This window comes from Pimephales promelas, chromosome 17 (genome assembly GCF_988280905.1).
Source record: "Pimephales promelas chromosome 17, fPimPro1.hap1.1, whole genome shotgun sequence".
NCBI classification, from domain to species: Eukaryota; Metazoa; Chordata; class Actinopteri; order Cypriniformes; family Leuciscidae; genus Pimephales; species Pimephales promelas.
The window spans coordinates 6,215,232-6,241,607 of NC_142785.1; the positions used below are offsets into that span (position 1 = coordinate 6,215,232).

Below are 26,376 nucleotides of genomic sequence, written 5' to 3' on the forward strand. Positions count from 1 at the left end.
AACATGTGCTTTACATTCACGTAATACATTTTATAAATCATAATTTAATCTACACAGAATGGTGTCATTGTTGACTAAAACTATTAAACAGCGTTTTCTTAAATTATAGGCTTAATATAAAGTAAAAACATAAACATAAAAAAGTTTTAAATGTTGCCTTGGCCACTAACTGAAACAAATAGGTTAAAGTTGAAATCCTATTTACAACGTAGGACTAAAAAGCACGTGACTAAAACTTAAACTAAAATGAAAGCTGAACATCTAAAAATAAAAGTTAGTTAAAGATATTAATAAATATTTTACTGGCGTAAACATAATACAAAGATAACCAACGAATGATATGAAGATAACATGATATCGCATTGGCTAACTGTCTCTGTCGTAAAAATCATTTTGAATTTTGATTGGCCAACCCAACATTCAATCATCAGGAGAGAAGTCTCTTGACGTCATTCACAGGAAGCGGCAGAATAGTGCATTCAGCGGTACTAATTTGAGTCGACGAGGTTGCGTCATATTTAACTTTAAAATAGCCATTTTGTAGAAGTTTATAGAACATATTAAACTTATTCAATTCTGAAGGGTACATTTAATATTACGACCAGATATAATATTTTTCCTTTGAGTGTTTTCATCGTCACAGAGTGATTCCACGATGCCGAGAGGAGGTGAGTGTCGTGCGCCCGCCTGATCGCTGTTTCACCTTTTCCAACACACCGCCAGAGCCAGCATAAAAAACAATAAAATAAAATAAAAAAAACTTATGAAAGGGAAATGTGGAATTGACGGCCTCTGACGATACTGTTGCTGGCTACAGCTTCTCTATAATGGGCAAATCACGGTGGGAAAAGAAGCATGGACGCTAGGATAAACTCAGGCCATATTGGACCAGTGCAGTAACATGTGATTGTCCGATAAGTCGACAGTTTCACTGACGACTCTCGTTCATGCGCCGCCTAATTATGGTATTAAATGTCTGGATCTAGTATCATCGCCTCTTATTGTTTTTAATTTGTTTATTTACTTATTTTACCTTGCCCACCACCTCAGGCAGAAAGAGCCATAAGGGCCGTGGGAAGCAGTTCAGCAACCCTGAGGAGATTGATCGGCAGATGAAAGCTCAGAGGGAACTGGTGAGTGAATAAGTTCTTTTTCTGCCACTTTCTTTTAGTTTCCACACTCCTGAAGTTCACGTTTACTCTGCATCAGTTTGTAAAATGGAAAATGTGATTTATGTTATATGTAGGAGGCGAAAGAAGGGGCTGACCGTGAAAGTTCAGAATCTGAGGAGGAGAGCAGCAGTGACGATGAAGTATGAGGTTTTAATTAAGTTCACTTAAAGGGATAGTTCTCTCAAAAATGAAAATCATCTCATTTACTCACCTTAGTTCCAAACCCATTTAAGATACAAGTGTATTGTAAACGTTAGTTCTCTCAAAAATGAAAATCATCTCATTTACTCACCTTAGTTTCAAAACCATGTAAGATACAAGTGTATTGTAAACATTATCAATTCCACATGAAATTAGTTGTTTAGTCCCAGTTTCCTGGAGAGGCTCATTTGATTTATAAGAAACTGATTTCATTTAGGTTTTTATTAACCTATAAACATGACCAAAGCACATGCATAGACCACATCACATATAGTAAACAGAAGCTCAAACATCTTAGCCTGAAGCACAAGAACCAATGAGGTTTCTTCTCACATGTCAAAGTCACGCAAAGACTTTTAAGCTTCATTGTACCATATTTTATGTAGTTTTGTCAAAAATATTGATATTTCATTATGTATTGATTAGGGGTGTAACGGTATTCAAACCAAAACGAAAAACGCGATGCACAAGCCACGGTACAATGATATTCTCATGCTGTACCCCGCCCCTGATACCCCGCCAAGCCCTAGCCCATTGTTTCAGGTTGACCCCACTTTACCTTATATCACTAAACACATTTTTCTTCCCTGACATTTGATTAAATATTAAATAGGTGTGTAATAAATTGTGTCTTTGTGTACAGATGAATACAGTGTTGTAGCCTAACCACCAATAATCGCAGTAAGCTCCACGGTTTATTTTGATTGGAAATGGTGTCATTTTTCAAATTGTTAATTTTATCATGAAATTAAAACAATAAAAGCCATTTTGATGCTCTTTAATGCAGCTTAACAGATCATTATATAGGTGTCTCCGTTTAAGCAGTGAGTGAACGTGATCATCTCTTTCTAATAAACATGAATGAACATCAGAAGGTATGTTGAAATATACAGTACAACTTCGGGGGCTTTCACACTGGCAGTTTAGTTCGGAACAGGGCACGCTAACGTGAACGCTGTCATGGGACCCGGGTGCGCACTGGGGTACCGAACCCGAGACTACCTGGAGGAGGTGGTCTGATTTCGGTTGCTTCCGAACCGTGCCGCGGTTCGCGTGAATGTGAAGGCAACACGGATTCGGGCACGCACTTGTAATAATAATAATTCATTACATTTATATAGCGCTTTACTCAAAGCATTTTACGTAGAAGCGAGAATCTCCTCAACCACCACCAGTGTGCATGATGTGACGGCAGCCATATTGTGCCAGAACGCCTACCACACACCAGCTTATTGGTGGAGAGGAGACAGTAATGAAGCCAATTGGTGTATATGGGGATTATTAGGTGGTCATGATGTACAGAGGCCACTGGGCAAATTTGGCCAGGATGCCGGGGTTACCCACTCCTATTCTTTCGAAAGACATCCTGGGATTATTTGTGACCTCAGAGAGTCAGGTCCTCTTTACTGCATAACTCTTGTAACTTGAACATATTCAAGAAAGAATATGAGTCTGATACCGCTCCATTGGTCTTTGATTATGAGGCGTGTCATAACTGAACCAGGACAAAAAAAACCTCTGCACTAAATTGGACAGTCGGTAGACCTACCAACCAATCAGAGCAACACATAAGTCAACTCCTTTGTATAGCGCAGTTTTCAATACAGAACGTAGCCTAATTTATTTATTTTAGAAGTTAAATAACGAGTGTTACTTCTTTTACTTACTTCTCCATGAGTGCCACCAAAGGAGAAACCACAACGACCACAGGCTTTTCATTACGTCCCATCTTCTTAATGACCGTAAGAGCCAGCTGATAAGTTACACTTTTCCCGAATCATGTAGGAAGGGTGCCAAAAATATCTTTCCGATCGACAAATGCCTTGATTGCAGTTCTCTGTTTGTCTATTAAAATGAATGCACTGTCTTTTTTTTTTTTTTTTTACAAAAGACGTGACAGCGGAATCTATACATCTCAATTCTCCAGCTGCAGTCATCTTTGACAACCGCTCTTTGATAACGTGATGATTACGTCCCTGCAGATCATCTGTCTATCATCGTATAAAGCCCGCCCTGGCAATTTGATTGGCCCGATGATTTCTGAACCGATCATAATTACTCCTCAATGGATCGAGTCCAGACCGAACTTCCCGTCCAAAAAATGTTGTGGGCGGAGTTCGGGCTGGCATCCAGGCTAATTGTATTTATTTGTGGTATTGTTTGCTATTTGTTCTTATTTCATTACTGACTGTTTATTTGTTTTTGTATTTTTTTTAAATGTAGTTCAATGATTCAAATAAGCTATGACAACAAAATTACCCAAATTATCAAAAAATTTAGGAGTTAATAAATTATCTGTATGGCAGTTTTCCCCATGGTATCAAAGATGTTATAGAATATCAATATTTTTCAAAGTATTGTAACGAAGTTGGAAAGTCCAGTTTCATGGCAACACTACTTTGATGTGCTCTATATATGTGCATTGGTTTTTTTATAGGTGAATAAAAGCGTAAAATAAGTCTGTTCATTATATAAAGTGATTGTGTTTCTTCGGAAGCCTTTAATTAAACTGCTCATTTCAAATGGGTTAATTACATAATGTCTTTTTGTACTTTTAATGCTTTTGGTTGGGCTGTCAGTGGACAGACAAAAAATAATGAGAGAATATTTAAAATGTCTTCATTTTTTTTCTGAAGACGAACAAAAGTCTAATGGGTTCTGAACAACATGAGGGTTATGACATTTTTCATCTTTTGAGTGAACTTTCTCTTTAACACATTGTTATTTGTTCTAATAGGGCAACCGTTTTAAATTTGATGGTGCTGTAGAGGGTGTTTCTGATTTATAAAGTTTCTAATTAAAATGATTTTTACTAATGATTTGATTTCTTCTCTAAGGAACCTAAAAGGAAAGGTGTAGAAGGAATAATTGAAATCGAAAACCCGAACAGGATCTCCCAGAAAAGCAAGAAGATTGTGGAAGTAGATGTCAATGCACCTAAAGAGCTTTCGCGTCGAGAAAGGTATGTGGGATAGCGTAAACTTGAGATCCTCAGAGTCAAATAAATAGTGGTTGTGTTATATACATCGTGTTTCCCTGTGTAGGGAGGAGATTGAGAAGCAGAAGGCTAAGGAGCGATACATGAAGCTGCATCTTGAGGGTAAGACAGACCAGGCTAGGGCAGACCTTGCCAGGCTGGCTATTATCAAAAAACAGAGGGAGGATGCTGCAAAAAAGCGAGAAGATCTAAGGAAAGGTGAGCTGGTAGCATTACGTATTCTGACAACCAATGAATGACAGCCTGTATAACGGACAAAAGAAATGATATTGGTTCCTGTTTAGTTGTGTGTGCATGTTGAGAGCTGCTGAAACCAGGCCCATCATGACCTTTGATATCACCTGTCATGCCATATAAAAAATAAAAAAAATCATACCATTGAAGCATATCTCTTCATAATTTGTTTTTGTTATAACTTTTTTTGCTTCATTTTTGAAATATAGATTGTATAAATAAATAGGAATTTATAATACATTCTATAAATAAATGTATGAATATTTATTAGTAGAATTATTTATAGATTTTAATATAATATAGTTGGGTATAATGCAGTTTACTTTCAGCCCATGCCCAAAGTTTTGACACTTCTGCATTTCTTGTAGAACATAAAAGATAATTTGGTTCCCATTGATTTCCATTGAATGGACAAAAATAAAATGGAAGTCACTGGGAACTGAAAAAAGCCAAACTTTATTGCAAAAATCAGACTTGTTGACTCGTTTCATTTTTGGGTTTGATAACTAGTATTGACAATGGTCTTGTCTGCCTTTTCTTTTCAGAAAAAGAAGCAGAAGAGGCAAAGTCGAAACGCTAGCCCGAGCATCATCATACAGGACGGGGCTTTTCTGGGGAGGGAAGGGGGAGGGAAGGGGACTAGTTGTTTAGAGAAAACAGCTCAGGGGTATCCATACTTGTCATCCTTCCATCTATTCAAGGTTGGAGGGGCATTTGGACATTTATAGGAAGTCAAATGGGAGGTGGTGTTGGAGTTTGTTGGGTTATTATTAATTTTCAAAACCACCAAACTTCACTCACTTTATCCCTCCCTTGACATATTCACTGTGCTCGGACTCTAAAGCTGCTGGAGTTTACACTCAATTTCTACATTTCTCTGATGTTATCACCATTACGTTCGATTGGGATGTTCTGGCAAAGTGAGGCAGGGGATGCTGGTGTACTTGCGTGAGATGTTGTTTTCTGATGGGGAAGAAGCATGCTGTAGTGTGTTTAACAGTCAAACACTAAAATAGACATTTAGTCTTTTTATGCATCGAATGACATCAGCCCATTTACTGTCTTTAATTTTGTCCACCTTTGTGGCCTCATTCTGTTTAAGTTCCAAACAATGCAGCTCTAGTCATTTAAAGGTTAATGGGTGGGTATATTTGGTGTAATCAGGACATTCTTGGTCATAATGCTGCAGCAATTCTTATTTAAAATGTTAATGTTTTTAATTACTTAAACACAATAATGTAGTCTTGGAACAAGGTGGCACTATCAACAGGACAGATTCATGTCTCCGCAACACCTCAGCACATCAACTTCGATAATACCCCTTTACTCAGGGTTTTGCATTTCTCTTGAAGTGGGACCCTTGTTTTTTGTCACTACCAGACCCACTGGTGTGTCCCCATAATATTTTGAGTTTATGCTTTAGCCCGCTGCTGGGACCTGACTTGCCTTGACTGTTTAAGGAAAGCAATATTACCTAGATAATGCTGATGGTGTAACTTCTTTTTTTTTTCAGCTCTTAAACACAATTATTTACAGTGTTTTAACGTTTGTAATGCATTCATCAGTACCGAAATATGTGTGTACTTGGGGTATTAAATTGAAATGAGTGGAATTCCTTATTTGAAATTTTGTTGTATACAAATAAATGAATTGGTAAATAAATAGTGTTTTCTCCTTGTATTATTAACCTAAAAGTACATTTTTGGTAGCTTTATTCTAACCACCTTTGACCACCTAGTATTGGTGGTAAAGCTAGACATTTAGAAGGCTTGAAGACTTTTTTCCAGTCCAAAGATTGGGAAATTGGGATGATACAGAAACAATAGCTGTAGAAGGGAAATGAGTTTAGCAGATCATTCAATTTAGAGGCTGTGAAAAATCAAAAGGTTGAAAATAAGATCTGCAAGAAATTATTTTAAGCGTTTCTTTTAGTAGTGTGAATGACCTCATAGCTTCAATTTAAACAGCATGTGTTACCGTTGCTTTTTGCAACACTGATGGACTACGTTTGTGTTCGAAAATATTTATCGATCTCTAATATTTAATGCTGTGTAAAAAAAATTGAGAAATGATTTATTTGTCACAAATCTCAAGCTCGATCGGTCAATCCATGTTATTTATTTAAATAATTCAACGTGTCACACCAGGTCATTACATTGTTATGAATTAATATTCAGAATTATTACTATAACTCAAAATTCATTTTAAAGTTTTCATGTTGGTGGAATACAGGGTCGGCACACCAGGACTCACAAAGTGTGGTGTTCGGGCGGGCTCTGTTATGGCTACAGAGGCCAATTAAGAAAGTGTTGTGCTCCCTGTTGACCTGTAACTACAACGGAGGCTAACTATGACCTCTTTGTCTACCCTGTCTTGGCCATGGGTGCGTTCCATTCGACAGGGTCCCTACGCAGTGTTCACTGCTCCCTACTCCCTGAACACGGTATATCAGTTGAAGTGGACTTCACTGACTTCTTGTGAAGTGATGTATCGATGTTCCCTTATTCCCTATGCCGTTTACAGTGCCCTTCGAACTGAACATGTTCATTCCCTTCGAATTGGAATCTCACTTAAGATGGTGAAATACCCTGTGAAGTCCACTTCGCAGTCCACTTACGGTCGAATGGAACGCACCAAACTTTGTGTACTTCCCGGCTCTGCTCCGGCAGCTCAGCCATGGTCCTCTTACTCCCTGTGGTCTCCTCCCGCGGGATAGCAAACAGCTCCACCAGTTCCACCATGGTGTTCTCCACCGGCACCATTGTGATGGTCTCTAGCTTTGCCAACTCCACCGTGGTGATCATCAGCTCCATCTGCCCTAACTTGTTGGTCTTCAGCTCCATTTTCTGCACCAAGTTGGTGGGATCCTGCTCTGCCAGCTCCATAAAGTGGCCATCAGTTCCATCAGCTTCGCTGTGGTGGTCACCTGCTCTCCCCTGGCCACCTTCCCCGCTTGCCCTGCCCTGGACAATTGCACTGCCTCTGCCCTGCTCTGCCTGCCCCGTCCTGGCCATCTGCTCTGCCCTTCCCTGCTCCATCCTGGCCACCTGCTTTGCCCTTCCCTGCCCTGTCCAGGCCACCTGCCCTGCCCTTCCCTGCTCCGTCCTGGCCACCTGCCCTTCCCTGCTCCGTCCTGGCCACCTGCCCTTCCCTGCTCCGTCCTGGCCACCTGCTCTGCCCTGGCCCCTTGCTCCGCTCTTCCCTCTCCATTTGCTCTGCTCTTCCTTGCCCTGGTCACCTGCTCTGCCTTGTCCACATGCTCTGCCCTTCCTTGCCCTGGCCACATTCTCTGCCCTTCCTTGCCCTGGCCACATTCTCTGCCCTAGCCACCTTCTCTGCCCTAGCCACCTTCTCTGCCCTGGCCACCTGCTCTGCCCTTCCTTGCCCTGGCCACCTGCCCTGCCCTGGCCACCTGCTCTGCCCTTTCTTGCCCTGGTCACCTGGTCATTGCCTCTGCCCTTCCCTGCCCTGGCCCCCTTGCTCTTCCCTGCTTTGGTCACCTGCTCTGTCCTTTCCTGCCCTAGCCACTTGCTCTGCCCTGGCCACCTGCTCTACCCTGGTCACCGCCTCTGCCCTTCCCTGCCCTGGCCACCTGCTCTGGCCTAGCCCTTTGCTCCGCTCTGCCCTGGCCACCTGCTCTGCCCTTCCTTGCTCTAGTCACCTGTTCTACCCTGTCCACATTCTCTGCCCTGGTCACCTGGTCATCGCCTCTGCCCTTCCCTGCCCTGGCCCCCTGCTCTTCTCTACCCTGGACACCTGCTCTGCCCTTCCCTGCTTTGGTTACCTGCTCTTCTCTGCCCTGGACACCTGCTCTGCCCTTCCCTTCCCTGGTCACCTGCTCTGTCCTTCCCTGCCCTGGCCACCTGCTCTGCCCTGGTCACCGCCTCTGCCACTCCCTGTCCTGGTCCCATGCTCCGCTCTGCCCTGGCCACCTGCTTTGACTGGACTCAAGGCCCTCTTCCACCCCAGGATCCAAGTAGAATCTAATTTGTTCCTCTGTTTTATTTCTTATGAAACTTTTTATGATTGCTATTTTTTTATTCTGTAAAGAACTTTGAATTACCACTGTGATTGATAGCACCTTGACAGACCATGATTCTGAGAGAGAAAAACATCTAATGCGGTATGAGTATGCTTGAAAAATTGATCAGGGTAACTACATTTTGCCCTAATTACTTCAGTTATTGTTGTATTTTTATTAATTTATTCTATGACAGCAAAAGTGATATTTGTAGTAAATCTTGTATTTATCTGTGTTGCAGAGCACCCCCTGTAGGAGGCTCCATCTCCCCCTCATATTTACTTAGGACATTCCACTGGTTTCAGTTCATTGTCTTAACAGCATTGTTTCCCAAGGTAATTATTTGTTATGACATGCCTTTTATATAAACAAATATTTCCCATTCCCAGGATTTTAGACGATACTAAAAATCCTAAGGCCAAAAATCCATCATTTTCTAAAGGACAAAACCTGAATTTTCAGCATTATTATTTCATTCTTCAGTGTCACATGATCCTTCAGAAATCATTCTAATATGCCGATTTTGTACTCCCGAAACATGTCTTCATCGATTAATCAGTTGAAAAAATGTTTTTGTGGAAACCATGATGCATAACCATTCAAAAAGTCTGAGGTAAGTTTTGTTACACCTAATGTCGTTATATGAATGTTTATTGCATTACTTTAGAGTCAGGTGTCTGTGTGTAACATGATAGTGTTTTGTATTTGTGTGAATGACACTACTTCAATAGGTTGGTGTATGGTTGTTGGTATATATTACATTAGGCCTATCAGTTTGTCATATATGTTTGTTTGACTGTAAATTTAAGTTAAATCTGTAAAACCTAAAATGTTGCTGCTGTATTTTTTTCAGTTAATTTCTGGCAACCACAGACAGTGTAATTGAAATGACATTGGTTGAAGTAAACGTTTTAGGCTGTGCAAATCTACTTCAGTGTTCTCTGTGGCCAGAGAGGACTTGCATGAGTTTCACAGCACGATATGAAATTGCCTTTCCTCTTATGCATTTGGTAACTTCCTCTTTCTCCGAGTCGATGAGGTGTGTGCTCAAATGTGAAACAGTCAAGTTGAGGCTGTTGCTGACACAAGTCTGAATGACATATCTGTTTACTGAGTTCAGAGAGCAATATATTCTATCAAATGAAACGAATATACCATTGACCTTCGCTTAGGAACAAGTATTTGAAGACGTCCGTTTCTTCACAATCATGCTGAAGCAGTTTAACATCTTAAAGCAGTTTGGAAATGGGGGGAAGTAAGTACTTTCATTTGTTGATTTCAGACTGTTTGTGGTGTTGTGTGTGACTGTTACAGGAATGTCACTACATGTGATCAAGTTGTGACTTTTTTCAGTAGTCTTGCTTATCTTTTGTAGCTAAACAAAATATTAATATGATAGATAGCTGTTTTATTTCTCCTAACATGACTCATTTCTGGTGTAACGTTCTCCTAACATCGTCTGTTGTGGTGAAAGCATGAATCGAATAATAGTCCAATTGTTCATTAATTGATGTTTATATGTTTACAATTTCATTGACTGGTAACTTTTTATTTCAGGCTGAGTATTGTTTCAGTTGTTTAAGCCTGAGGAAATAGCTAGGGCTGACTGCAAAAACAAAATGTCATGCAAACAATGTGTACCAATATTAGATTTTTGATTTCAGTGACATTTGCACTCTCATGTGCACAGCTTAAACTTAAAGTACGTTCTGTGAGAAGATATTTCACTTACATTTATTATTATGTAGAGTCTTAGACACTTATTTTGAAAGAGGCCATGAATAAAGTTGCCAGTTTTTACATAGTTGCTGAGGGCGGAGTGCAGGTTGCACAGAACAAGATGCTAGGTTTGCAGCCCCCTAATATGACGTTATCGGTATATTAATAAACTTCTTAACCCCAGACTCAAAGCAGAGATAATACTTTCCTTTTAAACCAGTTTGTGTGACCTTTGAAGCTGAAACCGTCTACCACGTATGTGAGAAGTGCTTGTTAAGGTCCTGAAACAAAACAATCTAGAGATAATAGAATAAAGCCTGCGATTATTATTTTGTAATTGAGATATGTGATGCACACTAGTGTTCAAAAGATTTTTTTTAAAGGAATTAATACTTTTATTCAGCAAAGATGCATTGTTGATCAAAAGTGACAGTAAAGACTGTTATAATTACAAGATTCCAATTTCAAATAAAGGTTGGCTATGTATCCCGTAATCCACAACAATTGAGCAGAACAACTGTTTTCAACAATAATAATAAGAAATGTTTCTTGAGCACCAAATCAGTATATTAGAATGACTAACATGCAGGAATAAATTACGTTTTAAAAAATATACTAAATAGAAAACCGTTATTTTAAATTATTCTATTATTATGGTATAAATAATATTTCACAATATTGGTGTTTCTACCATGTTTTTAATCAAATAAATAAGACTAACATGATTTTCTGATGCAATCACAGTGAAACCTGATCCCCTCCCCAGAGAAACAAAAATGTCTTCTCGAGTTGTGTTCTTGGATGCTTTTAGAAACATTGCATACGTAGGAAATAACACGTCTCAGTGATGACTTTTAAGGCTACAAATGATGTAGTCTATGCATCTACTCATACATGCTGAACAATAGATTGTGGTTAAAAGAGAGAGAGAGAGAGAGTAAAAGGGTTTGTGCTTCAACCTTCAGTCCACTTCCCCAATACCCGTGGCCTGTTTTCTACAGTGGCTTTGGCTCTCTAATTTTAGTTTAGCTGCTTTGGGTATGGTGAATGGTTTGTTTTATACGCAACTTTTGCTTGCGTATAAATTCAATAGATTCTATATACATTTAAAGGGCACCTATTATGCTATTTGAAAGGTTTTCTAATTTTGTTTTGGAGGTCTCTTTCAACAGGTTTACATGCATGAAAGGTCAAAAAACACTTTAATTTTCTCATAATATAAATTGCATATCACCACATTTTTCAAAGATTCTCAAACGACTCCAGATTCAGTCTCTCTAAAACGCTCCTTTCCGAGCGAGTACTCTGCTCTGATTGGTCAAATGGCCCAGTCTGTTGTGATTGGTCTATCGCTTAAAGTGCCTATAAACAAACGGCAATTACCATAACTGAACTTCAGCTCCAGAGGCTTCCTCAACCTTCTGCGATTGTACACACTCTAACAATGTTTACAATATAAAACTCAAAACAACTATGAACGATTTTGAATACTCTGTAGATTAGAAAATATATACATCAATAATTAATCAAGACCATTGATGGGCATTATGCAAATGTTTTACCGTGTTGTGCAGGTCACGAAAGTGAGACTGGAATTACAGACAACTTTTTTGTTTTTTATTGGGGAAGACAATACATTTATTTATTGTGCACTTTGATCTTTAAAACTTTGCAGATATTTTACATTCACAAACAGCTATATTACTCACTATGAGAAGTATAATAGGGGCACTTTAATACTAAGCCTGAACCTAGTTTACACATATTTTTTGATTACATCTAAACCATATCTTTATATGAGTCAAATATGTGTATACAAAAGTCAGTTTTGGTCTTTGAATGGGTTCCAAGAGTGTAGATATACAGGGAACAACACTAGGATTTTTCACTGTGTGTGTCATTATCAATCGGTATATTAGTGGTGAGCATTTTCAATGACTCTTCGCACAGGTTACATTGTTACAAATGACTCGTTGAATCATTTGTTCAACTGTTTCATTAATACACACTGAATTATCCAGGAACAAAACCATGGCTGCATCCAAAATTGCATAAATTCTGAGAGGGTATGTCTTTTGAACAAGTTCTTATTTTGCAAGGACTGTTAAAAAAAACATGTTCTATATAGTATGAATGTTTGTATAATGAATGAAATCCAGATGTACCACATTTGTCATGTGTAAAGTCAAGTAAATTGTCCATGGGATGCAAACTTAAGAATTTCAAATCATCTGGGTAATTCTTGTTAAATGTTTTATGAATACTGGGAAGTCAGACTTCTCAGACCGGGAGTCGGAAGATAATACTGTTTTTTGCCATTTATATTGTAAGGATGCAAGTAGGCTATTATATGCAGCACTGTCTTTTATGATTCAGTCATTGAATCATTAATTCAACCAGTTCAATTAAAACATAGATTCATTCAGGTACTGAACAGTCTTTATGAGCGGGTCAAGCAAATGTGTTCACTCACGTTCTACTGTGGTGTGGAACTGTTTTTGTTAAGTAAATACAATTTACTCAGAATTAACTTCTTGTTTATTGAGCTTAATTAAGCAATATTACATTTGCAATCATGCTGTTGGTCTGAATGTCAACACAGCTGTGGCGGTAGCCATCTGTATTATCCAAGTCATGTTAGAGGTAATTGTTTCTTTTTTTGTAGGTCACAAGATGCAACTGACCTTCTCACAGAGGATCTGGTTTTGGTGAGGCATTTCTACCAATATTACACCTTAACTATTAAATCTACATAAACCACAGTTGCTGAGATGCCTTCATACACACTATGTTAACAGTATTTGAATACAGGGCCCTGTAAATGAACGATCCATCTGGTTGCTTTAAGGTGGAACAACGTGTGGAGCCAGCCAAGAAAGCTGCCCAGATCATTCACAAGAAGTTGGTAGGCTGCCTGCAGAGTCAGCAGGGACTGGACTCAGAGAGACGGATGGTAAGCTGACCCCCGATTCAATCATGTGGTTTGTAAGTGTGTTAGCGCAGACTTTGAAGCAGAGTAAGCGGTTGCTGTATATGAAAAGTGAGTAATGTTCACAGAGACAAATAAAATGGTCATATGATGAAATGCTGTGGCTGTGAAGATCATCTACATACTGTAGACCACCAAGATTTCTTCCAATTGTCTATCTTGGCCTACTATTTTGTGAAGTTAATCCCAAATTGCTCCTGGGGTGATGGAGAGTCCCTGACTCAGTCTTCTGAGGTTTTCGTTATGTCTATGTGTAGATAATTATGTCTGGACAAAATGTTTTGGATATGCTTCAAACATGATGCAACTGTGCAGAAGTGCAGGCTTTCATTTTTCATTCTCTTTGTAAAAAAAGATTTAGTGAGAAGAAACTGTTCCATTTCTTTGATTTTTGCTCAATTTCCCCCTCATATTTCCGCCATTGCATTTAGTCTTGAGCCTTGAAATTACACTGTTACATTTGTCCCTGTGATAACCATCTAAACTAATAGTTTAAAAGCAGAACTATCCAAAAACGTGACTTTCTATACTTCCTGATTTCCTCACTCACTTTGCTCATTCATATTTTTTCATTATTTACAGAAAAAGTTACCCCTCATGATGCTGTCCGTCAGTATGGCTGAGAGCTTTAAAGATTTTGATGGTGAATCTTCTATGAGGTGAGTATGATATAATATCCAGCATGATACTGATGTAATTGTTTTTTACAGGCAGAGTTAACGGCACTTTTAAAAAAAACTTTTGCTGATAATTTACTCACCCCCATGTCATCCAAAATATCCATGTCATTCTTTCTTCAGTCGAAAAGAAATTAAGGTTTTTGATGAAAACATTCCAGGATTTTTCTCCATATAATGGACTTCAATGGGAACCAAACGGTTCAAGGTCCAAAAGACAATTTTCAGGGCTTTAAACGATTTCAGATGATGAATAAGGGTCTTATCAAGTGAAACGATCGCTCATTTAAAAAAAAAAAAAAGTTTTATAAGCTGAAATGCTCGCCTTGCTCTGTTCTGTGATGCGCGTTCGTGACTCTCCTATTCGAACTCGTTCATCAAAATGAACAAATCTTTTCCTGAGTCAACTTGTTCATTTCATTCGTTGAATGAACCAAATGACATGAAAAAAGATTTGTTCATTTTGATGAACGAGTTCGAACAGGAGAGCCACAAACGCGCATCACAGAACAGAGCAAGGCGACCATTTGAGCTTATAAAACTTAAACTTTGTTATTTTTTGTTTTAATGAGCGATCGTTTCGCTTGATAAGACCCTTATTCATTGTCTGAAATCGTTTAAAGCCCTTTGAACAGTTTGCACTGAAACTGTCTTTTGGACCTTGAATCATTTGGTTCCCATTGAAGTCCATTCTATGGGGAAAAATAATAATTTAAGAAAAATTTATTTCTTTTCAACTGAAGAAAGAAAAACATGGACATCTTGGATGACATGGGGGTGAGTAAATTTAAATTATCAGCAAAAGTTTTTTTTTAAAGTGAACTACTCCTTTAAGAGCAAATGGCAATGTAGCACAGTTGCCTTGGAAATACACCATTTACAGTCTGTTTCTAAACACACCTAACCTTTCTGCAGAAAAGTTCTGGAAATGTGCTGCTTCATGGAAAATTTCCTGGCTCGGACTCTGGCTGACTTTGAGATGAAGTTGGAGAAAGAAGTTCTTGTGCCTCTGAATAAGCTCAGTGAGGTAGCTTTTTTCGTACTACTAAACCATATAAACTGAAACAGACAGTAAACATGACCCATTCATGGCTGATGTTATCTATGCAGGAGGACCTGCCAGAGATCTTGAAAAACAAAAAACAGTTTGCTAAACTTACAACAGACTGGAATAACGCTCGCGTCAGGTGATTTTCTAATTTGTATCAACATGACCACAACATCTCTATCAACATAAATCACAACTTCATCTCTGTGCAATCATCTTTTATGAAGACATGCACTCTCACTTTTAGATCTCAGAGCAGCACAGGCCCCCAGGCTAAGCAGGACGGTCTGAGAGAGGATCTAGAGGAGGCCTGGAAGAGACTGGAGTCTATCAAGGTTAAACATGGTTAAAGTTTGTTTTTTTATTACGCTACCATGGCCAATTTAACATAGTTCAGTCATGAAACTCTAGATGGCGCAGTAGTAATGTCCTATCAAATAGAGTGCCGAAGTTACAACGTCACTCTGTAGGCCAAAACGCGGAAGTGAGTTAGCATTTTAGCATTACGGTTCCCTCGCTCTAAAGCCTATAGGATTTTTGAATGGGTTTTTACTAAATCGCCTGAAATAAGGTCTGTGGTGAACAAAGCCTCGAAATATTTTCACGTTTTGATCTATGACATAAAACACACCAGTTATAACCTGCTTGTGGTTTTTTTAAACTTTATTGTGTCTGATTGTGTTTTTTAAAATCTTTATATAGGCTTCAAAATGTATACATTTTGGATTAACTTGTAAAGATTATCTTGCTAGACAAAACGTGTAAGGGTCACAACTCTTTGTTAAACACAGATCTTATTTTTTGCGAATTTCCAAAAGTCTATGGGGAAAATGCATTGCTTTTCGACCGAGGGAACCCATGCGCCGCAAGCTTCCGAGGTGTCCTACAAAGTGACGTCATCATTTCGGCACTCTATAGTGCCCTATTTAAGGGTATAGGGGGTGATTTCGGACACAGCCCTTGATTAGCTGGTTCAGGTGTGTTTAATTAGGGTTGGCTAGCTAAACTCTGCAGGACAGTGGCCATCCAGTAACTGAGGCCTTGTCCACACCGACAGGTATTTTTATAACCATGACTTTTTTTTACGCGGTTCGGCCTTTCGTCCACACTGAAACGCATTATCAGGACACTGAAACCGAACATTTCTGAAAAACCCCTGCCAGAGTGAGGATTTTCAGAAACGGCGATTACAGTGTTGTCGTGTAGACTGTAAAACCGGGGTTTTTGCCTTGCGATGTCAGAGTGTGCGCCCGCGCTACACCATTATCCGCCTACCGGAACCTGTAATGACCAGCCCGTTCTCATCCCAAGGCGTCATATACTGATGCTTTTGACATTTCGTCTACGTCCAACGCACATGGCAGCCTTTAGCGTCAATATGAGACGCAGATATATATGGGCCAGAAGGCGCCTCCTAGTGGTCAAACCCTAACCCTACCCCAGAACTAAACCTATCATAACCGAAGAAAGCTCTGTGCGTGTTATATTGACGCTAAAGGGTGCCATGTGCGTTGGATATAGACGGAATTTCAAAAGTGTCCCTAGGATGAGAACGCGTTGTAATAACTTTTTATTAGGCTTCTGATTGGCCAATGTGGCTTTACGGTTAGGGTTATATTGCCACCTTCTGGTTTGTTTTTGCGTTTTCATGTGGACAGGATTTTTTTTAAAGGCAGGAGGAAAAACAAGGCCTGAGTTTGACATCCCTCCCTGCTTTACAGCTTGTTCAAATCTACCTCACATCATTTGCTGATCTTATTTCCTCTCTGCTTTTTATACTGTCAAACGGCCAAGAAAACCATGGTGAAAAATCATCTAAACAATCCTTTTTGGGGTTTGCTAAGCTGTTAAATGTGTGATATGATTTTTGTTCATTTCTCAGGCTTCAATACTTTTAATGAATGCACAGGAAAGTAAACAATAACCCTATACATTTTCTTTCTGTCAGGATCAGTACTCTGCAGACCTCTATCATTTTGCCACTAAAGAGGATGAGTACGCCAGCTACTTCATTCGTGTGAGTGTTTATGTCCTTACCTCCACAGGCCCATTAGTAATGCTCAAGTACCACTTTTAATCAATACCAAAATAGAATTGTTCCTTTCAACTTGTATTACACTCGATATTACACTCATCATTATTATAATTAATAAAAAGGTCAATTGTTACAGTGATTAGATTTTAATCTACAAATAGTCATTACTGTGAGATAACAACTCACCAAATGGCTTCCTCATTATTTATTTTTAAATATTATTTTTACTTTCCATCTATCCATCAATTCACCAAACCGCTTATCCTCTATTGGGTCATGGTTATTCATTTATTTATTTGTGTTCTTAATATTCTATGAATAAAATGATTGAATTACTTTGGTGATTTTATATATAAATACATATCTATATATTTTCTTCTTAATGAGATTTCATTGTTCTGAGATGACTCCTTGAAATGTTTTCAATCATTTTAATTTTAATCATAAGGAAATAAAATATAAGAGATAATATATCTCTCACGGCTCTAACTGAGACCTTCTGACAGCTTCTAGATCTGCAAGCTGAATATCACAAGGCCTCCCATGAATTCCTGGAGAGAAACATAACAGAGCTGAAAGAGAGTCACAGCAACACCGGTGAGCGGAGGAATATTACGTTTAACAGTGATTTAAACATCTAAACATTAGCATATTACATAGACAGCAGCATTATCACAACTTTGAAATGTGTAATTGTCCGTTTGAATATAGAGACCCAAGTGAGATCGTCAGAAAAGAAGGTTTTTGGAGAGCCTCTGCTGTCTCACCTTCAGACTTGTGGGAAAAAGATTGCTTTGCCTATTGAGGAGTGTGTGAGCATGCTGCTTCGTACAGGACTCAGAGAAGAGGTAAGCACACACAGACGTGTAATTCAAGTGCAGCTTTGCACCTACACACAAAGAATTGCACACCCACATCACTGCATGCCCAGTATCATCAGTAGATGTTTCGCTTTTCGACTCACGCCTTCACTATTTCTCACTACCTATTTTTCTGACTGTCACCTAGGGGTTGTTCAGACTAGCAGCTGCTGCATCTGTTATGAAAAAACTGAAAAGCTGTCTGGATTCAGGGACAGTCGACCAAAATGAGTTCAGCTCTGACCCACATGCTGTGGCAGGTAAAATGCCACTGTAACTTGTGTGTGTGTTTTGTATGACAGACTGTAACTATTTTATTCTTTGATTAATTTGAAATGTGCAACTTGAGTTATGAGCTTAGTCTTAGCTAACAGTTCCCTGAACTTTGGCTAACATTAAGGTTCTCTCAATGTTATGAATGAAACCTTCTTCCAGTAACATTAACATCAAAGTAATGGGGTCTTTAACAATACGTTATCCCAAAAACATTATATATATTGTTCACAGAATTCACATATATTTTGTTGTTCTGAATCATTGTATTTGGACATACGTTTGCAAATTTGTTAAAGATGGATGGTTCAGAGAACATTCAAATGTAACGTTTTAAACACTTTTGATAGTTTTGACCCATCTGAGAACGTTAGCATTAGCATTTTGCTAACTTAATGGGTACGTTAGCAAAATGTTCTTAGAATAATTTTTGTTAGCTTAGATATTGCCTGATGCTTTAGCTGACAAAGATGGGAAAGGTGCATGGTGTTACCATGTGGTTGCTATATGTGGTTGAGGTGACAAATTGCAGCATTAAAAAACAGATGTTTCTAGGTTCCTCGTTGTTCAGAACATTTCAGTAATCATTTATACATGTGGTTTCAAACCAGTATGATTTTCTTACACGGAACACAAAATGAATGTTAAACGTTTAACATAGTCCGAGCTGCTTTTTTTTTTTTTTAACATAAAAAAATGACTAAAATACACCATAAACATCTGTGTGCTATATTCAAAGTCTTCTGGTGCCATTTTGCTTTTTCTATGGAACATTTTTAAAAGTCAATTGAAATCATTCCCCTTTGTCATCATAGCAAAAAATCTCATTCACTTTTAATGTCTGCATATATTCATCAGGTTTGACATCAGGGGTTATCAAGTGTCTCATCATTTACGTCAAAATCGCCTCAATACATCTTACCAAAATTATTATTATTTGAAGATTTAAAAGCTTGACTGTTTTAGTGCCGATTCACTTTCATTGTAGGAAAAAAAGTATATTCTGCAAAACAACTTCTTTTGTATTGGAACAAAGAAAGTCACGTGGGTTTGGAACAACTTGAAAATGTTGCTTTAACGTAAACTACTTTGCATTTTGTGCCAGTTAAACCTTTTGCTAAAAATTAATGCATATCAAATATTTAGTTTTATTGTTTGCACTGTCTTTGCAGGGGCTCTTAAGTGTTACTTGAGAGAATTGCCTGAACCGCTCTTGACATTTGAACTATACAATGACTGGATGACAGCTGCAGGGTGAGTCAGTACATGTGGCTTGTTTTTTCTGTATCAATCATTTTTAAACACCTCAGATACTGAGTTTAAATCCATTTTCATTGTCTTGTCATTTTTAAAATTAGAGAAAAAGAAACGGATGAAAAATTAAAGCAGCTACGGACAGTGTTGCAAAAACTTCCCAAAGAAAACTACAATAACCTAAGGTACGGTAGATTTTCAACTTTCCCATATCTGATGTATGTTCACACCTAACTTTCACTCTCTGGTTCTAACTTTGACTTTATCTCTCTCGCTCTTCATCAGATACCTTGTCCAGTTTTTGTCACACTTGTCAGAGCAGCGAGCAGTGAATAAGATGACACCCAGCAACATTGCTATAGTGCTTGGGCCTAATCTACTGTGGCCTCTCTGTGAAGGGTCAGTATAGCACACGCAAACACAAGTCTGGACTTCTCAACTATGCATCTACAACTCAATCTCCTGACATAACCCTCTGCTTTTTTCTATTTCAGAGAGACATCATTGCTGGACATGGCATCTGCTTCCTCGGTGCAAGTTGTGACTATCATAGAGCCTCTCATACAGTATTCCCAGGACCTCTTTCCCGAAGGTACAGAAACATTACATTTCAAGTCATTACAGAAACTCATTGTTCACCTCACTTTCCCCCAGTTTCACAGACAAGGCTTAAGCCTAGTCCCGACTAAAATGTATGTTTGAGCTGTTTTAACTGAACATAAATGAACTGCCAGTTATTTTTGCCGCTAGCATTTTAGATCATTTCCACAAACGTTTTATGGTTTGTATGAATATCTGAACAGGCAATATTTCAAAAGAAAAAACAGAGACTCTGCTTTTAAAACAAAAACGTTTTATTCTAGCTCAATGCATTATTTTTTATCAACACTTGAATGTGGGTACGTTTTATTAAAAAAGATTTTGAGCAAAAAGCTGAGAACGAGTTTTTGTCAAACTACATCCTGATCAGATTCGGAACGATGATCACAACATTGATGGAGTAGATCAACACCTCATTCGACGTTTCATTCGATAACATTAGGCAGTTTTTATTAATTTGCTGTTTACTGTTGATGATCGCGTTCTTTTACATAATGTATTAGGGGTGTAACGATACCCACTTGTCACCATTCGATATATCACGATACTGAACACACGATACGATATCATTGCGATACTCCAAAACATATGGTAAAAGGTTAACAAAAAATGTACTGTTGATTTAAAATGCTAAATTTGACATTACATTGTGGGTTTAAATGAATAGGCTTGGACTTGGTGCTTGTAACCCAAGGACAATGGTGACACCAGAATAAAAATATTCATAATTCTGAAGCTGAAAATACTAGATATATTTAAAATAAATGTCAGGTAACATCAGATATTTGCCATTATCAGGACCCACAAATATTCACCCATTGCATTATTATACATTATAATCAACATTATATATAGTAGTTTAATGTAGTACTGACACTACAACTCTTTATTCACACAGTAATTTTTATTATGGGGAACTATCCACGATACGTATTGTCGCTATCCACGATACGCATTGTTGCTATCCACGATACGTATCGTCGCTATCCACGATACGCATTGTTGCTATCCACGATACGTATCGTCGCTATCCACGATGCGTATCGTCGCTATGCACTATGCGTATCGTCACTATCCACGATGCGTATCGTCGCTATCCACGATACGTATTGTCGCTATCCACGATACGCATTGTTGCTATCCACGATACGTATCGTCGCTATCCACGATACGCATTGTTGCTATCCACGATACGTATCGTCGCTATCCACGATGCGTATCGTCGCTATGCACTATGCGTATCGTCACTATCCACGATGCGTATCGTCACTATCCACGATGCGTATCGTCGCTATCCACGATACGTATCGTCGCTATCCACGATGCGTATCGTCGCTATCCACGATACGTATCGTCGCTATCCACGATACGTATCGTTGCTATCCACGATACGTATCGTCACTATCCACGATGCGTATCGTCGCTATCCACAATATTTGTATCGTCGCTATCCACAATACGTATCGTCGCTATCCACGATTCGTATCCTCGCTATCCACGATACGTATCGTAACTATCCACGATACGTATCGTCACTATCCTCGATTCGTATCGTCACTATACTCGATTCGTATCGTCACTATCCACGATACGTATCGTCACTATCCTCGATTCGTATCGTCACTATCCACGATACGTATCGTCACTATCCACGATACGTATCGTCACTATCCTCGATTCGTATCGTCACTATCCTCGATTCGTATCGTCACTATCCTCGATTCGTATCGTCACTATCCTCGATTCGTATCGTCACTATCCACGATTCGTATCGTCACTATCCACGATACGTATCGTCACTATCCACGATTCGTATCGTCACTATCCACGATACGTATCGTCACTATCCACGATACGTATCGTCACTATACTCGATTCGTATCGTCACTATCCTCGATTCGTATCGTCACTATCCTCGATTCGTATCGTCACTATCCACGATTCGTATCGTCACTATCCACGATACGTATCGTCACTATCCACGATTCGTATCGTCACTATCCTCGATTCGTATCGTCACTATCCTCGATTCGTATCGTCACTATCCACGATACGTATCGTCCCTATCCTCGATACGTATCGTCACTATCCACGATTCGTATCGTCACTATCCACGATTCGTATCGTCACTATCCACGATACGTATCGTCACTATCCACGATACGTATCGTCACTATGCACGATACGTATCGTCACTATGCACGATACGTATCGTCACTATGCACGATACGTATCGTCACTATGCACGATACGTATCGTCACTATCCACGATACGTATAGTCACTATCCACGATACGTATGGTCACTATGCACCATTTAATGTGGCACGATATAATGTTACACCCATATAATGCATCTGCATATGCTATCACTGGTTTCTGCTTCTTCGCATGTGTTTGTTTTGATCAGGAGATGGAGTACTGTTTCAGAAGATGTAATAGTGCAGTAGGGGACTGTATAACAGTGAAGATTTAGCTGGTCATCTAACTCCGCACACGTCCAAGTGTGACGTCTGTTGTATAGATCTGTTGACTGATTTGTTCTATAGGTTTCCGATTGAAAGGGTTTTAAATTGTAAGGGTAAGTTTTGAATGGGTTTCATGCATAAGGGTTTTTAGGGGAGTCTAAGTATGTATGTTTCAGATTAAAAGGGTTTTTTAGGCAGACAGGTAGGTTTTCAGTCTGGTCTGTCGTAAAAAGAGAAATATATAAGTAAATGAGAAAAAAAAATAAGTGTGAGGGTTACGTTTTCTGGATTCTTGTTCCTGTTTCAAACTTAATGAGGAAGAGCGATTAAAAAAAAAATTCCAAATGCTTCTTTTGGGCGTGGATTGTGACATCACAGTGTGGGCCGGGTTTTATGTCCAATGCAAACTGCAGTGAGACGTTTCTTGAAATTTCTGTCAATGGCGGAGAAAGAGTTAAAATATGTCCTTGCCATTGTTTTGTCTCAAGATGCATATCAGTAATGGTTTTTTTTTCTAAGGCATGTTTAGAAAAGCTTTTTAAGTGCCCTAATTGAACTAATCCTGGCTTAATCTAAGCCTTGTCTGTGAAACAGTAAAAAAGGTTGCCAAAACATTTTTTTAAATTCTATTTGGTATGGTTAATGCTACCAGTTCATCATTTATTGTATGTAATTTGGAAGTTTTATGTTTTTAATGTTGCTTAAATCATTGAAAGAGTGTAATTGCAATAATAATTTGTGAAATTCCAAATATAAAAATATTTCCAAATTAATCAAATGTACTTTTAGAGGCTGATTTCGAGATCCCAGAACTGGCTGAAAGCCCACTGTCCCAGAGATCTCTTTCTGACAGCGTCTTTCCCTCTCTCCCTCTCTCCTCTGGGCGACCATCCCTATCAAAAACTGACAGGTAGAGAACCTCCTTTGTAGTTCCTAAGGTCAAGACTCTCTCCTAAATGAGTTACGTTTACTAAAGTCTTGTTTTATTTTGGCTGTGCTCGTTTCAGCTCAGCATCATCTGAGGACTTTGGGGTGACTAAATCTGGTCAGGTGACCCGTGATACTGTTGTGTGGGACAACAACGATTCTGATCCAATCACTCAACCACCTACACAGAATAACATGCCTTCAGCACTTCCCCGTTACACTCCGGTACACGCCCAAACCCAATCGCAGACCAAGACGAAGCACTTCAGCCAATCAGAGCCAACTCAGGAGCTGCCCTCCCAGTCCCAGGAGCCCATGCTGAAGATCACTACCCCTTACAAACGTATGTCTGCAACTATTAAAGCTTTTTGTGTCATATTACTGTAGTAGAAACTACATTTTCAGTTGATTTCTACAGCGAGGAGGTCGTTCATCCAGCACAAGACACCAAACCTCTCCAAAGGCCCTCCTGTGAGCCAGGCAGGCCCTTCATCCACAGCCCAGACGAAAATGTTCCCTGTTCCTCTGCCTAGAGGCTCTGAAATAAAACCACCACCTTCACCAAAGCCCGAAACCGCCCAAGCTCCACTACCCACGTTACCTGAAGCAGGACCACAAAAGAAACCCCAAGGCAGAAGACCCAAAGTCCCTCCTCCACAACCACCCCAAGCACTGAACAAGCAGCTCTCCTTTCCAGCTCAGTGAGTCTTGGAATAGAAAGTCGACTGCATTTGTGCAGTATCTTATTGTTAAGCTTGTAAACAAAGTTTGGAGTCTGTAAGATTCTTTTTGTTTTTCAAGTAGTCTCTTATGCTCACTAAGGCTACATTTATTCGATTGAAAATATAGTAAAAACAGTAATATTGTGAAATATTATTACAATTTAAAATAACTGTTTTAATATATTTTAAAATGTAATTTATTCGTGTGATGGCAAAGCTGAATTTTCAGCATCATTACTCTAGTGTTCAGAAATCGCTCCAATATGTTGCTCAAGAAACATTTTTTATTATTATCAAAGTTGAAAACGGTTGTGTTGCTTAATATTTTTGTGGAAATCTTGATAGATTTTTTTCAGGATTCTTTGATAAAATATAAACCTTTTTTTTTTTTAAACAGAAATGAAATGTCTTTACTGTCACTTGATCAGTTTGATGCATCATCATCACTGAATAAAATTAGTTCCTTTAAAAATCTTACTGACCCCAAACTTTTGAGCGGTAGTGTGTCTATTTTTGTGTTTTAGATGCAGGTTTTAGGGACTATCAAACACAAATATAACAATCTGACTTCCTTTGGTTTTGGCCTGAGGCGTACTCACTGACACGCTTCACATTAGCTATTTATGTATAAGCTTATTCTAAAGCATGACATTTGAAACGCCATTAAGTCAGATCATTATTTGCACTTACAATTATTAAAGCATTTTAAGGCTGATGTTGTTCATAGCTTCTTTTGATGAAAACTTTATTGCTGTCATTGATAGATAACATACATTGCTGTTTTGTATATTTCTTGTGCAAACCTGCACAAACGTACAATTTGTACATATATTGTGATTAAGGGAATGAATGGAGAGGTCAATTCCTCTATCATAATAAACAAAACTTAAATTCAAACAAAATTCATATTAATATTTAATCATAATTTCATAATACATAGATAAACATTGGTGGACATAATATTACTGAATACTGTGTTGATCTGATGATATTTATCATGTAATAAAGGAAATGACAGTCATGGTTACTTATCGTTTCTGTTTTGTTTGTGCTCATGTGAGAACATAAAGCACATCGCAGTGACCCGGCCTTCGTCTCGCCTTGTAAAGATTGCTGGTTTCCCGGGAAATAAGGGTTTAAAAAAAGAAACTGACACACAATGTCATCCACAATTGAAATTGAGCTATTTAAACTAAATGAATGCAAACTGCAAAGTGTTTTTTTGCATAGTAAATACAAGTTAGCTAGCAGGTATATGTCTGTGCTTCTACATGGTATTACTGTACACTACATAAGGTTTACTTGAAATGTAAATACTGCAAACTAAAATATTGCATATTTTAATTGTATACTGTACAGCTGTTTATTGTGCAATACAGAGCAACTGTGGCCGGTTTTATTTCCCTGGAACAAAGCTTATATTTTAGGGATGAGAAGGTAGGATCAAACAAAAGTGAAAATTTGAGATGCCAATATTAGTTTAGGTCCTTGTAGATCCACTCGTATTTCAGGTTTTCATCGCTTTCTTCAAAACACGATGAATGCAGGGGTAAATAACAATCCATTAGCTTTCATCAGCTTTCCCCATTGCAAATATTTAGAAATGTTATTAAAGGAATAGTTCCTCTAAAAATAAAATTCTGTCATCGACTTCTTTCGTGGAACACAAAAGGAGAGTTTTAGGTGAATATCCTTGCTGCTCTTTTCCAAATAATGATCCTGAATGAGAACTGGGGACGTTACACTCCTAAATAAGATAAAAACAACCGTAAGTTTAAAGCTACACTGTGTAACTCTTTTAGTTTATTCTTAGCTAAAAACACTTAGTTCTTTCAGAAATATATGTGCTCATTAATGTATATTTACTCCGTTAAGGTAATAAAGTATTCTCGTGAGTGTATAATATGCCATTGAAAAGCCATGTTGCCCCTCCATCTTGAAAGTACATTAGCCAAAGAGGGACATACCCGTTAATTCAAGATTCGCCTTTAGCGTTTACATCTGAGTTAACACTCATGGACGAGGTCGAACTAGAAGCCATGTTAATCTTGAACTACATTGGCCACCGTAGGAGTTAAAATGAAATTGGAATTGAGAGGAAACTAAGACCCCGTTTACACCTGGTATTAAAATGCGATCTGTATCCAGATAAGTTATCCGGATAATAAGTACTGATTCC

At 38.6% G+C, this 26,376-nt stretch overlaps 2 protein-coding genes across 2 annotated transcripts; both read left to right on the plus strand.

The window, feature by feature from the left end:
• Positions 1 to 444: 444 nt before the first annotated feature.
• Positions 445 to 6,267, plus strand: pdap1a (pdgfa associated protein 1a). Its single transcript, XM_039685408.2, has 6 exons — positions 445 to 668; positions 1,051 to 1,133; positions 1,247 to 1,312; positions 4,211 to 4,335; positions 4,418 to 4,569; positions 5,151 to 6,267. Exons 1-6 carry the CDS (start codon positions 656 to 658, stop codon positions 5,183 to 5,185), a joined length of 474 nt encoding a protein of 157 aa, XP_039541342.1. The 5' UTR covers positions 445 to 655; the 3' UTR covers positions 5,186 to 6,267.
• A 3,380-nt stretch (positions 6,268 to 9,647) lies between these two features.
• sh3bp1 (SH3-domain binding protein 1) lies at positions 9,648 to 25,980 on the plus strand. Its single transcript, XM_039685407.2, has 18 exons — positions 9,648 to 9,881; positions 13,011 to 13,053; positions 13,194 to 13,298; positions 13,917 to 13,993; positions 14,927 to 15,038; positions 15,122 to 15,198; positions 15,307 to 15,394; positions 17,008 to 17,076; positions 17,601 to 17,691; positions 17,806 to 17,942; positions 18,103 to 18,214; positions 19,400 to 19,481; positions 19,586 to 19,666; positions 19,767 to 19,880; positions 19,976 to 20,073; positions 23,338 to 23,458; positions 23,556 to 23,818; positions 23,894 to 25,980. Exons 1-18 carry the CDS (start codon positions 9,835 to 9,837, stop codon positions 24,178 to 24,180), a joined length of 2,004 nt encoding a protein of 667 aa, XP_039541341.2. The 5' UTR covers positions 9,648 to 9,834; the 3' UTR covers positions 24,181 to 25,980.
• The last annotated feature ends 396 nt before the right edge of the window (positions 25,981 to 26,376 follow it).